The sequence below is a fragment of the Pristiophorus japonicus genome, chromosome 1 (assembly GCF_044704955.1).
Source record: "Pristiophorus japonicus isolate sPriJap1 chromosome 1, sPriJap1.hap1, whole genome shotgun sequence".
NCBI lineage: Eukaryota > Metazoa > Chordata > Chondrichthyes > Pristiophoridae > Pristiophorus > Pristiophorus japonicus.
In genome coordinates this window covers 352,461,908-352,477,205 of record NC_091977.1, presented here as the reverse complement: position 1 = coordinate 352,477,205, position 15,298 = coordinate 352,461,908, and the positions used below count along the sequence as shown (strand labels likewise).

Here is a 15,298-nt window from a genome sequence, read left to right as displayed (position 1 = left end):
TGTTTTTTCAACAGTTCATTCAGTGGATGTAATACTGTAGCCAAATTTGGTCGGAACTTCGCATAATAGTTCAAAAGACCCAAGAATGAACGAAGTTCAGTGACATTTCTGGGAGTGGGTGCATTTCTAATTGCATCCAATTTTTCCATGGTTGGTTGGAAACCATCTTTGTCTACTCTGTACCCTAAGTACTCCACTGAATTTTTAAATAACTCACACTTACGAGCAGACACTCGTACTCTGTGCTTCTCCAGCCGTTTGAGGACTTCATTCAATATGTTATTATGAATTTGCCTATTTGGTGCTGAAATTAGTATGTCATCCAAATAACATACTACCCCTTCAATACCTTGCAATCTGGTTCATCACCCCTTGGAATATGGCAGGGGTGGAAGACACTCCAAACGGTAGCCTATTAAATTGATATAGGCCTAGCTGAGTATTTATAGTCAAACATGACTTGGACTCCTCATCTAGTTCAAGCTGTAAGTAGGCATTTGTAAGATCCAGTTTTGAGAAGATCTGACCACCTGTCAGTGTTGTGAACAAATCTTCTATATTTGGCAATGTATTGGGGATATTACCCTCTTGAACCTGGTTTACGATTACTTTATAATCACCACACAATCTTACCTTATCATCGGACTTAGGTACAACAACAATGGGTGTAGCCCAATTACATCGATCTATCTTACAAATAATGTTCTCAGTCTCTAGTCTTTTGAGTTCTTGCTCAACTTTCTCCTTGAGTGCATGTGGTACAAAACGTGGCTTGTAGTAAACCGATCTAGTGTCCTTCTGTACCCTGACACTCGCCTTGAAGCCTTGGATCGGACTGCCCAATTCGCAGAACACCTTCGGATACTTCTTGATAACCTCATCCGTTGATGAAAATCTCGCTTCCACACAGAAAATCTTACTCCAATCCAGCTTCAGTGAGCTCAACCAATTTCTTCCTAGTAAGGCAGACTTGTCTCCTTTCACTACTATTAGAGGCAAGTTCTGAAATTGATCTTTATATTTCACCGGTACGGTGATATGACCTACCACAGGAATTTTCTCTCTTGAGTAGCCTCGCAGCTCTACCTTGGATTTCTCCAGTTGAAAATCACGCAATTTGTCGCAATATAGTAACTCCGGTACTACACTCACGGATGCACCCGTGTCAATTTCCATTGGTATCTTGAATCCCGCAACATCTACGTGGATTCTGATGCTTTCCGAATCGCTGTTCGTTAACCTCATGCTCCTGATGACGTGTAGCTCTAACATCTCCTCGTCCTGTTGTTGTTCTTCCATGCTATGTCGTCTCTTGGGATTTCTACTCATTGCTTTGAATGCTGGACTCATAGCTTTAAAAACAGGTTTACCCTTCAATCGGCATGCCTTCGCAAGATGTCCAGTCTTTCTGCAGAAGAAACATTCTGCCTTCACGCATGGACAACTTTGAGCAATGTGTTGTCCCAGGCACCTACAGCATGACTTCGATGCTCTGTTCGAATTTCCAGTTTCTGAGACTGTGGGTCCCCACCGTCTTTTACTTTGAACCTGCAGGTGATTTACCTCGGTTGACTGACGACCGTAATCATTATTTAATTCTCGGGAATATTTTTCGGCCATGCCCATCGACCTCGCTGTCTGACAAGTAATCTCAAAAGTCAAGTCATCCGTCGTCAATAACTTCCTTCTGATCGCATCATTTTTCACCCCACAAACAAAACGATCCTGTAATGTTTGGTTTTGACAGTTTCCAAAATTACAGTGCATCAATAGCTTTTTTAATGCTATGATGTAATCATTGATACATTCATCAGCCTTTTGATTCCAAATCCAGACACAACATGGATTCATGAAGGGGAAATCATGTTTAACTAATTTACTGGAATTCTTTGAGGATATAACGAGCATGGTGGATAGAGGTGTACCGATGGATGTGGTGTATTTAGATTTCCAAAAGGCATTCGATAAGGTGCCACACAAAAGATAACTGCAGAAGATAAAGGTGCGCGGAGTCAGAGGAAATGTATTAGCATAGATCGAGAATTGGCTGGCTAACAAAAAGCAGAGAGTCGGGATAAATGGGTCCTTTTCGGGTTGGAAATCGGTGGTTAGTGGTGTGCCACAGGGATCGGTGCTGGGACCACAATTGTTTACAATATACATAGATGACCTGGAAGAGGGGACAGAGTGTAGTGTAACAAAATTTGCAGATGACACTAAGATTAGTGGGAAAGCGGGTTGTGTAGAGGACACAGAGAGGCTGCAAAGAGATTTAGATAGGTTAAGCGAATGGGCTAAGGTTTGGCAGATGGAATACAATGTCGGAAAATGTGAGGTCATCCACCTTGGGGAAAAAAACAGTAAAAGGGAATATTATTTGAATGGGGAGAAATTACAACATGCTGCGGTGCAGAGGGACCTGGGGGTCCTTGTGCATGAATCCCAAAAAGTTAGTTTGCAAGTGCAGCAGGTAATCAGGAAGGCAAATGGAATGTTGGCCTTCATTGCGAGAGGGATGGAGTACAAAAGCAGGGAGGTCCTGCTGCAACTGTACAGGGTATTGGTGAGGTCACACCTGGAGTACTGCATGCAGTTTTGGTCACCTTACTTAAGGAAGGATATACTAGCCTTGGAGGGGGTACAGAGACGATTCACTAGGCTGATTCCGGAGATGAGGGGGTTACCTTATGATGATAGATTGAGTAGACTGGGTCTTTACTCGTTGGAGTTCAGCAGGATGAGGGGTGATTTTATAGAAACACTTAAAATAATGAAAGGGATAGGCAAGATAGAGGCAGAGAGGTTGTTTCCACTGGTCGGGGAGACTAGAACTAGGGGGCACAGCCTTAAAATACAGGGGAGCCAATTTAAAACCGAGTTGAGAATGAATTTCTTCTTCCAGAGGGTTGTGAATCTGTGAAATTCTCTGCCCAAGGAAGCAGTTGAGGCTAGCTCATTGAATGTATTCAAATCACAGATAGATAGATTTTTAACCAATAAGGGAATTAAAGATTATGGGGAGCGGGCGGGTAAGTGGAGCTGAGTCCAGGGCCAGATCAGCCATGATCTTTTTGAATGGCGGAGCAGGCTCGAGGGGCTAGATGGCCTACTCCTGTTCCTAATTCTTATGTTCTTATGTTCTTATGAAATGATAGCTTTCAGCAATTTCTAACAGTTTGGGGTTATAGTGCTGCTCCAGCTTCGTTAAAATCTCTTTAAGCGTTGTGTCCTTTGGCTCGTCAGGCACAAGCAGATTTACAAGGGTTTCGTACAATGCCGGTCCTGCCTCCGATAAGATCGCTTTCTTACGTTCCAACACAGCCCGGTTCTGGGCTGCATTGTCTGGAACTTTGATTATGTTAATTGCAATGAAATACATTTCTAGCCGATCCACATATGCTTTAAAACGTTCCTGATCATGTCTATTTTAATTTCTAGCTGTTCACACCATGTGCTGTACTTTACCTCAGATTTTTGTCGCTTTTTCCAAAGACGGAAACTTCCAAAGTCTCTCTGTCGGCTGGGTGAATCCTTCACCAACAAAATTTAAGCTTGAAATCATCTGAAAAATCCCATCCTCGTTGCCAAATGTGATATCTTCACAGATCACAGTACACACAGCTCCTAACATGGCAGGCAGCGCTCTCGGAAGCCTCCGGAATCTGCCTGGTTCTGTTTATTATTAACTGTGCAGTTGCAGTACACAATACGTCCACATCCACAGTGTGGAGCTACAAACATTACAAGCTTACAAACATTACAGGCCTCAACTCCACTTTCCTGCCTGATCCCCATATCTCTTGATTCCCCTAGAGTCCAAAAATCTATCTATCTCAGCCCTGAATATATACTCAACAATTTATCACCCACAGCCCTTTGATGTAGAGAATTCCAAAGATTCATAACCCTCTGAGTGAAGAAAATTTTCCTGATCTCAGTCTTAAATGGCCGACCCCTTATCCTGAGACTGTGCCCCCTAGTTCTAATCTCTCCAGCCAGGGGAAACAACCTCTCAGCATCCACTCTGTCAATCCCCCTCAGAATATTATATGTTTCAATTAGATCACCTCTCATTCTTCTAAATCCCAGAGAGGACAGACCCAATCTACTTAATCTCTCCTGATAGGACAACCCTCTCATCCCAGGAATCAATTCAGTGAACCTTTGTTGCACCTTCTCAGATAAGGAGACCATAATTCTGCACAGTACTCCAGGTGTGGTCTCACCTAAGCCCTCTACAACTGTAGCAAAATTTCCTTACTCTTGTACTACAACCCCCTTGCAGTGAAGGCCAATGTGGTACTGAGCCATATGGATCAGAAGATTTGACCACTAATATCTGCTAATCTTGATTTTTGCTGAAGGTGCTACCATTAGGTGGGACCCCAGCTATTTACAATATACATTAATGATTTAGATGAAGGAATTGAGTGTAATATCTCCAAGTTTGCAGATGACACTAAGCTGAGTGGCGGTGTAAGCTGTGAGGAGGACGCTAAAAGGCTGCAGGGTGACTTGGACAGGTTAGGTGAGTGGCAGATGCGGTATAATGTGGATAAATGTGAGGTTATCCACTTTGGTGGCAAAAACACAAAGGCAGAATATTATCCGAATGGCGGCAGATTAGGAAAAGGGGAGGTGCAATGAGACCTGGGTGTCATGGTACATCAGTCATTGAAAGTTGGCATGCAGGTACGACAGGCGTGGAAGAAGGCAAATGGTATGTTGGCCTTCATAGCTAGGGGATTTGAGTATAGGAGCAGGGAGGTCTTACTGCAATTGTACAGGGCCTTAGTGAAGCCTCACCTGGAATATTGTGTTCAGTTTTGGTCTCCTAATCTGAGGAAGGATGTTCTTGCTATTGAGGGAGTGCAGCGAAGGTTCATCAGACTGATTCCTGGGATAGCAGGACTGACGTATGAGGAGAGACTGGATTGACCGGGCCTGTATTCACTGGAGTTTAGAAGGATGAGAGGGATCTCATAGAAACATATAAAATTCTGACGGGACTGGACAGGTTAGATGCAGGCAGGATGTTCCCGATGTTGGGGAAGTCCAGAACCAGGGGACATAGTCTAAGGATAAGGGGTAAGCCATTTAGGACTGAGATGAGAAGAAACCTCTTCACTCAGAGAGTTGTTAACCTGTGGAATTCCCTACCACAGAGGGTTGTTGATGCCAGTTGATTGGATATATTCAAGAGGGAGTTAGATATGGCCCTTACGGCTAAAGGGATCAAGGGGTATGGAGAGAAAGCAGGAAAGTACTGAGGCGAATAATCAGCCATGATCTTATTGAATGTTGTTGCAGGCTCGAAGGGCCACATGGCCCACTCCTGCACCTATTTTCTATGTTTCTATGTTTCTAAGCTCAGTGTTCAGAGGCTAAGGAGGTAAAGGAATAATCTGGAACTCCTGCTGCTGACTCTACCCCTCTTAGAAAATGTGTATGGGAACATTGAGTGAGCGGAGGGTTAGACTTGGCTTGTAATGCTTCTCATTGTTGAACAGATAACACCAACAACTTGCATTTATATAGAGCCTTTAACATCGTAAAACATCCCAAAATGCTTCACAGGAGCGCAGTGAAATAACAACTGACACTGAGTCAAAGAAGGCGACATTAGAACAGGTTGGACGAAAAGCCAGAATTGTAGGTTTGCAGAGGTCTTGGAGGGCTTTAGGATTGGAGGATTTTACAGACAAAGGGAGAGCGAGGCCATGAAGATGAGAATTTTAAATTTGAGGCAGTTTTGGACCAGGAGCCATTGACGGTCAGTGAGTGCAGAGGTGATGAATGAATGGGACGAAGGGACCAAGTTTCCCGAAAGAAGAAAAATTGTGTTCATTTACCTGGATGCCCATTTTTTTTCAGCCCCTCAGCGCTGAAAATAAAAATGCAGTGTTTTCTCACCACATGCGCATCCTCTGGCACCGGCGCTACCCGATCCGAATCTGCAGGGCGGAGCCTCCAATGTGCGCTGAAACCGCACAGCGCATGCGATAAAAATAAAACGGGCACCAAATTGCGCATGCGCATCGCACTCAAAAAACATTTTTTTTGTAAACCCACTGCGCATGCGCACAGGAAAAAAAAATACCCATTTGCACATGCACAGTAGAAAGTATTTAAAAAAACAGCACATGTGGGGACTGTGTGGATCACCTTTGAGAATCCATTGGTGGCAGAGGTAGATTCGCAGGTAGGAAACAGAGCTTCGTTCACGAGATGGCTGCAATGGAAGGGCGCAGAGAAGGCGAAAGGGCCAGGGACGGAGAAGGGGAAACCGTAAGGGCAAAGAGATTTCTTGCAGAAGAAGTTGAGTCCCTAGTAAACTTAATTGAGAGAAGATGGGGAGTTCTTGAGAATAAGGGGAGCTTCGGTAAAAACAAGCTTAAACCGTCTGCACTCACAAAAGTTTGGGAGCAGGTCGCAGTCGAGTTTAATGGAATGTCCATGACCCCGAGAACCGGTGTGTAGTTGAAAAAGAAGTGACAGGATCTCGGTCAAGTAGTGACTGTAAGTAATACGTTAAACTCACATTTATTTGGGCTTTTAAATATATGTATATTTATGCACTGCAATAATATCTGTAAATGTGATCCGTGTGTGTGTGTGTGTGTGTGTGTCTGTGTGTGTGTGTGTGTGTGTGTCTGCGCATGTGTTCAGAAGGACCCTCTCTTAAAAGTTCCATTTGCATCATTGCAGATCAACTGAGAATGGTCACAAACTGGAGGAGGTCCGCCAAGTAGGCTGCAACTAACAGCCATGGAGCAGAGGATAGCATCAATGATTAAACGTCACAGGAGAAGACCAACAATCAATGTGGAATCTAGGCTCAGGTTTCCATTATAGGGTAAGCCCTGCAAATTGCACAGTCTTTGTTGGATAAATATTACGTACTGCATGTGTTTCCTATGCGTCTCCTTCCTCAATGCTGCTAACCAAGCATCTATCTTTTGTTTCGCAGAGATTGAGCATCAGGAGGAGACAGAAACATAGAAACATAGAAAATAGGTGCAGGAGTAGGCCATTCAGCCCTTCTAGCCTGCACCGCCATTCAATGAGTTCATGGCTGAACATGCAACTTCAGTACCCCCTTAAGTGCACCTGAAGTTGAAGGAGAGAATGTTCAAGAAAGCGCCATGCCAGATATTCCAATTCAGGAGAATGATGGGCAGCAAGAAGTTATAGACGACAAGATGGTTACCCTGGATTTGGAGGTGCTCTACCTGTTATGTCTGTAATGTACTTATGAATGACTCCATGAGGCAATGTGTTATACTCAAACTGTAGTGACCTTGGTCCTTTATTCCAAACTCCAGAGTGCATGTGGCTGCCCTTTTATACAACCCCTGCCACCAGAGCAGGAAACCCCGGTCTCCACCAGTTGCACCCTCTAGTGATGTCAGCATAGTATATACAATGTAAATTTTATTGATAGTACATCAGATAAACAAGTCTCCATCTTATGCAACTATACAGTGATTACACAGAGAGTATATCTATAGTCTGCATATATAACATCACTCTCCCTCAAGTCCTTTGTGCCAATTACCTTTGCACTGTATGCTCTGGCTTAGCTCTCCCCAGACTTAAGTACCAATAGACCTTGCACCTTGGCTGTGCTTTGGCTTGGCTCGCTCCCTGTTAACCCCCAAGTCCATTTGCCACAACGTTGGGTAGTGGTTACCAGTTTAGATGGTTCGATGATGCAGTGGAGGTTCCAGTGGGTTCTGGGTGTGATCGATGTGTGTGTCCATGGCTACATACGCACATTCCCCCGCCGCCCCCCCCCCTTCCCCCCCCCCCCCCCGCCACCCCCGCCACAGCAAGATCATGCAGCTGGCCCATTATATTAACATACAGGATCAGACACAGTGCAAGTACAAAGAAAGGAAGAAAACATTTTTTTTACACTTTGTATCATGACACCTTGGTTCAGTGACTTACATTCGTTACATTTTACAGTCATGCACCCGGAGTGGGTAGATTGCATTCATGGTTCAGTCATGGTCAGTACTGAGATAGCAGTACAGTACTGAGACGCTAGTTCCACAGCAAACGGACGGGGTCCTAGTCGTCTGATGGCGATGCTGCGCCCCCTGCTAGCGGGGTGGGCTTGGTTCGTGCACCTTGCCAGGACTCAGGGCCTTTGCCGTTGCCTAGTGGTGGGCAGAGCCACAGATGTGTGTGGCCTCCCTGTCCTCCTTTGAGGGCTGCAGAAGCTTCTGCCTGCTCTCTAATGGTGTTGAGAACTTGGCAGTTCCAGGTCCCATTTGGGGAACTCGTTGGTTCTGACCTTTCGTTCACAGACATGGCTGAGGTAGCGAGTGGGTCTGGGGGCTGCGCTGTCTTCACCCGGGTGGTGGGCAACAGCGGCTGACTGCGCGTATTGCCGCCGTTTTTGTTTCCAGATCCATGGCAAATAGTGCCATCGGGTGCCTGCAGCGTGGGATAGACCTGGGTATCAGGATCAGTGCCTTCACCCCCTGAGGTTGCTGGCCTATAACTTGTGGGGACACCTGGGGCAACGCATTAGGATCAGCGCCTTTACCCTCCTGAATTCGCTCGCTTGCTACTTTTGGGGACACTCTATTCCTGACATCTCGCAACAACAATTTGTTCACAATCTTAATCGGTTTGTTACATTGATTGCCATGCATACAATGCCTCTTTAAGTCCAGTTGGTTGCAGTCTCCTTTAAAAGAACCCTGCTGGCTTTATCCCAATCAAATCCTTGTTGGTCCCTCAGCGTTGCACCTCGTGGTATTGCCGCGGCCATCTTTGTTTTTCAGCCACACTACACCTCGCTGCAGCTCGGATGCCATCTTGCCTCTGTCCTCGAGGTCGACTGCCTTGATCCTTCTTTCCCGCGATTCTGCCACAAAAGCTGGAAGAGTGCCTGTGAATTCAATCTTACACCCCAGGAGTCCTGCCACTGGAGCCGGGAAGGTACTTTTAGGTCATTCTGGTCGGATCATTGCCACGGAGTCGTGATGGATGGTCTGTGCCCCAGGTGCTGCGCTGGTCTGTTCTCTGGTGCCTGGCCCAAGCGAAGGTGGGGTTTTGCTCTGCCTCTGAGCACGGGGAACAGCGATTGCTGGAGTGAAGAAGTCTTCTCATTTCCACTGGATCTTCCCCATTCACCTTCTTTCGAGTAGAATTGGGCTATCACCTGCAACGATCCACAGATGTAACTTGTGCACCACGCCATTATGGATTACACTTATAGCAACACTACCAAGGACTGGGATCAACTCCTTGGTGTAGGTGCAACTTTTCCTGTAGTGGAACCAGCTCGGATCGTTTTTCGTTCCATAGCCTCTCAAAGGCATCCTGGCTCATCACTGACTGGCTCGTCCCGTGTCCACTTCCATGAAGACTGGAACGCCGTTTATCTCGACTTCCATCTCAACTGGAGGACAATCGGTAGTGCAGGTATTCACTCCATACACTTCTTCTTGGGGCTGAGCTGCCTCTTTGGCCAAATCATCATACACCCCGCTGGATTCAAAGTCATCTACTGACTCCTCTGCTAGACAGTGAGTCAAATTTCTTTTACACATACACTGGAGATGGCCCTTCGTGTTACAGGCTTTGCATACGTACTCAGCAAACCGACACTGGTAACGCCAGCATAGTGCTACTCGATTAGCACCCCTCGACGGACTTTGAGTTCTGGAACCCTGAGGTCAATGCTCTCTGCCCTGGGCAGAGCCACGTTCTACAGTCTTGCCTGTGAAAGGCACCATTCTGTGTACAGTACTTGCCTGGTTTTGAGTCCACAGGATGAATGATTTGCTTGGTTCTGCAGGTCGAGGTCATGAACGCCTGACTGATGCTGATGGCCTTCTGCAGGCTGACTGTGGTGTCAGCAGATAACAACTTGTGAAGGAGGCCCTTGTGGCCAATTTCTATAACGAAGATGTCTCGCAATGCTTTGTTGAGGTGCGTGCCAAAATCACACGGTGCCGCAAGTCTGCTGAGGTCAGCAGCATATTTTCCAATCTCCTCGCCCTCAGGTCTGCGGTGAGTGTAGAATCTGTGCCTGGCCGTGAGGATACTCTCTTTTGGTTTTAGTTGGTCAGCAGTATAGCGTTGTGCTTCTCCGCCGATGCGTCCGTCTCCCCTGCCAGGTCGTTTGCCACGAAATATAGCTTGAGCCTTTCCGTGATGGCATCCCAATCATCACCCTCTGTGAAGTCTTTTAGTGTGCCAAAGGTAGCTATAATCGCATGAAAATCCGTATTCTCGACGCCAGTTGTTATGTTTGTAATGTACTTATGAATGACTCCACAAAGCAATGTGTTATACTCAAACTGCAGTGACCTTGGTCCTTTATTCCAAACTCCAGTGAGGCAGCCGCATGGTGGCTGCCCTTTTATACAGCCCCTGCCACCAGAGCAGGAAACCACGTTCTCCACCAGTTGCACCCTCTAGTGGTGCCAACATAGTATATACACAGTGTAAACCTTATTGATAGTACATCAGGTAAACAAGTCTCCATCTTATGCAACTATACAGTGACTACACAGAGAGTATATCTATAGTCTGCATATATAACACCACATCTCAAGGATTCCAAGATTTCATGAGTGAATCAAGCGAGAGAACTTTTCTAGGTGTGACTTCTGAGGCTGCTGGTTCAAGTGTTTCGCAGCAAGCCACACCTGCTTGACATCATAGGAGGGCGAACTCCAGACCTGATGCAGAAGCACTGGATTCTGAGAACATAGGACATCTTGAGGGGATGAGTAGGGAGAACATCCAACAATCTTGATTGCTCCTTGAAGCCTTTGGTGGGGTGAAGGCAGAGTTGAGGGGACAGTCATTACAGGTTAAAATGCTTTCGGGACAGTTGAATGAGGTAGTATCGACAATGGGGGACTCACCCAGGCTGTCCGTAATGCGAGGAGTGCTTTCCACTCTCTACCAAATTCAAGGATTGATCCTGAGGCTGAGGTTGACTACGAAGAGGAACCCGGGCATTCCATTGTGACACATTTTGGCTCTGTCCATGTTGTAGCCCAGCATCAAGAAATGCCGTGCCGGAAAAGAAACAGATTACACCTGGGGGTACGGAGAGCAAGGGAGCAGAAATCTGCACACGCCGGGATAGCGGCATCTACTGGGGCAGGATTGGCGCACAGCGCTAAGGAAGAGGATAGATGTCTTATTTGTTTTTTGGTTGCTTTAGTTGATTGTTCTTTGTAAAGTTTGCCACGGTTTTGAATAAAGATTTTGAAGTTATGAAGGTTTAAAGATAATTGAAGTCAAGCTAATTACAATTGTGTTGTACAAATGTTTAATAAACATTTTAATTTTAGATTTTTAACCTAACTCCTGCACTTCATTTTTTAATGCTACACTAATAAATATTACAGGATAACTGGACTCAACATGTAAAATGACCTCACCCTTTGCAACCTATTGGTTTAAATGATACAGGGCCAGGTTCCAGTACTAAGGTGTTCATGGATCCTGCCTTGTTCTGGGTCACTGATGCATGCAACGAAGTACCATGGTGCATGTATCAGTGACCCTCATCCAGTCTGGATCCATGAACAACTTAATATTATTGTCCACCTAAGCACTCCAACACTCCAAAACTCCATTAAAACAGACAAGATTTGTGGTGGGAATATTTAATAAACATAATGTAATGTCCACCTAAGCACTCCAATACTCCATAAAAACATAAAAGATTTGTGGTGGGATTATTTTTTTCACTGTAATGTTCCACCTTTATTAGAGATCACTGCTGCTTCCCTTTGAGCCTGGAGTGTCTTGCACTGTCTTTTGTGTGCAGACCTTCGGCCTGGGCTAGCAATAGGCCGCGTGGGTGGAGGACCTTCGGCCGGGAACTAGCAGTAGGCCGCGTGGGTGGAGGACCTTCGGCCGGGGGCTAGCAGCGGCTGCATTCGACGTCCAGGAGAATGGGGAGAAGGCTGCACTGGATGCCAGAAGAAGAAACCTTTAATTGGTATACTGATTCTTCACTATTGGAGGTTTCAAAAGGTTTCCCTTAACTATTTGGAGTATTTTGGACCGTGAGAACATCGATGGAAAAAGGTAAAGATTTTTTCTTTTTTTGCCATCATTCTTTGTTCATCGCAGCTGCATCAGTATTGGTAAATTGATATTTATTTTTAATTTTATACCTGCATATAGTTAATATTTTGTTTTAAAATTACCTTAAAGTTTATTTGTAAGATACAGAGAGTCCCTTCGGCCAGGGATAGGAGCAGGCCAGCGCAGATTCTCTAACTGCAGGTAAGGGGTTTTCCTTCGGTGCTTCTAGGGTCTCTGCGCCGGTTTAAAAAATTTCGTAGGTGGGGAAAGTTTGCCTTATGCACAGAAATGGCGCGCCCAATTGGGGAATCTTTAGACCGAGCTTCGGCGTCAAAAAAATTATTGGGTGCCGAAAAAACGGCGCCTAGTGATGGGTAAAATTGGAGCCTTGGTGTAAGTTAGGCAAAGTTTTGGATGAGCTCAAGTTTATGCGATTGATACCTTGGTGAGGTACCAAACTTCAGAGGGCTACTGGCACCTCCAATCATCATCATCATCATAGGCAGTCCCTCAAAATCGTGGAAGACTTGCCTCCACTCTAAGAGTGAGTTCTCAGGTGACTGTACAGTCCAATACGGGAATTATAGTCTCTGCCACAGGTGGGACACACAGTGGTTGAAGGAAAGGGTGGGTGGCGAGTCTGGTTTGCCGCACGCTCCTTCCGCTGCCTGCGAGCCCTTGGCGTCACGTCAGAGAAGGGAAAGACAAAATATATACAGATATATACTGCCCCCAAAATCAATTATACCCACAATCTCTAATGATAACTGTGCAAATTGAGCAGCAATAAGACTTTCTAAACATAGACTGTATTTGCAAACACACTAATGCGTTAAGTTGTATACTGGATGATGCCTGTGGTGATTTACTGCTTGACCCCATAAATTTGTTCTGGAGGTATTGGACTTGTGCCTAATTGGTTTTTTTGTGTCCCCCTCCACTTTTCTAGGGTTACTTGTAAAATATTGAATTTTAATGCCCTAAAAAAAACACTACAAAAAAACAAAAAAGAGGGCTGTTATAAGTGTCTGGAGTGTCCCCCAGATCGGGGGGCACTCGATCTAATGTTTATTTGTACTCCCCAAAAGAGTTGTGCCTAATTGGTCTAGATTTTTGGATAAAAATACTGTTTGCCACCTACCTACTTTAGTATTCATGGGGACCGGCCAACACGCGGTTTGGAACTGGCAGTGCGGCTTCAGTGGGCGGGTGACGTGTTTTGCGGGAGGTGGATCCAGTCTCTGGGTCGGAGGCAGTTCGGGAGCCGAGAGTCTGGAAATCCAGCTGAGAAACTTGCATCAGAGAGCGAGCAGTTGACTGGGAGATTGTAAGCACAATTCCTTCTTTATAACCGAACGTAAGAAAGCAGAGCCCTGGTTCGAGATTAAGGCGGTATGACTGGTGTGTTTTTAAAAGCTGCTTTTAGTCGAGGAGGGGGAGGCAGGAGGGGAGCAATGCGGTAAATGTGTATTTGGGTGAGAAATGGCATTGAACGTGCCAAAGTACATTGTGTGAACCTTTGTGCCAAAGCCACCGCCGAATAGAAAGTGGTTCAAGGGTTTCGGGCAATGCAACGATTAAGACATTTGCATACGGGCAGTGTTGTGGAATGTGAAGCTTGAGTTAAATGCAAGTTTCATGAATGTTGAATGGGGAGATTTAACAAAGTGCGTTAGTTGCAGCAGGGCGGCGAGTTCCGGTGTGTGTCCGTGCAGTGAGCACTTTCAGGGACATTGCGTGAGGGGTTTGTGCTGAGCTCCGGGCAGGCGTGACTGCAGCAAGGCTTCAAACCCCCTGGCACACTGCACTGGCTCATAGGCCGCGCTGCACGAAAGTTGCTTGGAATCAGATTTTGGGTTGAAGGGGATGGGTTGATTTCTAGATGGCGAGAGGTTAATTGAGGTTTAATGAGTATTTATTGAGGCGGAAATTGGGGCTTAGTGAAGATGAGAATCGTGCTTTCTTTGTTGGTGTCGATGTCAACACATATTTGTTCGAGTAAAAGATCGGTATTATACACAACAAATAACCCCGGGGATTCATTCCGCAATTCCTTGAAAACTCTCGGTGTCGGCGCGGTCCGCGACATTGTAACTTCACCGCGCGATACTGAGCAGTGTTTGTGTTCAACTCCTTAGGGGCGGCGACAAGGCGCCGGCCAGTTCCCGCAGCAAGCCGTTTCAAAGGGAAGGTACAAAAGAGTTTTCCTCTCCTCCCCTCCACAAGGCGCTGCATTCCTGGAGATTCTGGAAATGGAAGGAGTCGGTAACGCCATGCAGAAGAAAACTGCTGATCTTGAGCACATGGCCGAGGTTTTAATCACTGGGGAGCAGCTAAGGTAGGACTGCTTCTTTCTGGATGCTGCATATTACGGGTGGGGGAAAGCTCCTCCTCCCTCAGTGTCACTTCCCTCTTTCCACATGGAAGGAAAGGGTTTTTGATTGAGCCAGCTTCTATTTATATACGAGCTGAATTGTTACTGTTGCTGTCTGGCGTTTTCCGCCAAGTGTATCTCGGGCATGTTGTCCTTGTGTGGAAAGTGCTTGTGGTTATGGGTAAAAGCCCTACATTTAAAAAAAAAAGTTCCATTAGTACACAAATTAAAGTAAGTTTTTCGATATTTTTCTGTTTTCAATTACTTAGAAATTCTAAATTGATCTCTGTACTACAGGGCTATTACCTTTAATGTCATTGTCACATTAATTTTTGTCTACATATGTTGTATCAAATGCAACATTTTGTAATTTGTATGTGATGTGGGAATTGTTTTCCTACCCCTCCAATCCGTCATGAAGAACTTTAATGAGTAGGCTCTTTCTCCCCCCCCCCAATGTTTTTTTAATCTATTTCTATTCTGATAAATACTTGGAATGTTAGGCAATTAAAAATAGCTAGTTGGCAAAATTTTTAATACTGTGGTCCCTTTTTTAAATCGTTTTACAATTCAACATAAATAAAACCAAAGTACAAGACTTAGAAACCAGCACTTGATGCACCCAACTGGAATTCTAAAATGTGATTCTGCCATAAAAATATTTGTAGTAGAGGATTTGAAAAATGGATGATTGAATCTCTCTGTCTGTTACACTAATTATTTTTCCAACTTTGTGCTTTCCTTTCCTAAATTCTTGAGCACGAGCAACCCCCTCAATCGTCATGGGTAAACCATGTTGTCTGTCTATATTGCTCAATATCATACCAGATGATACTGAGCATTGGAGGG

The 15,298-nt window shown here is 45.3% G+C and overlaps 1 protein-coding gene across 3 annotated transcripts in view; it reads left to right on the top strand.

Moving 5' to 3' along the window:
- Nucleotides 1-13,263: 13,263 nt before the first annotated feature.
- The window catches only part of deptor (DEP domain containing MTOR-interacting protein), an 86,621-nt gene continuing 84,586 nt past the window's right edge, over nt 13,264-15,298 (top strand). The window contains exons 1-2 of one of the 3 annotated variants that reach the window (XM_070890544.1): nt 13,264-13,402; nt 14,214-14,413. In XM_070890544.1, the coding sequence (XP_070746645.1) occupies nt 14,328-14,413 (86 nt within the window). In that variant the 5' untranslated portion in view covers nt 13,264-13,402; nt 14,214-14,327. Of the gene's footprint in view, nt 13,403-13,425; nt 13,468-14,213; nt 14,414-15,298 lie in introns of those variants that run through there. The other 2 variants (XM_070890525.1, XM_070890534.1) reach the window with 2 other exon arrangements.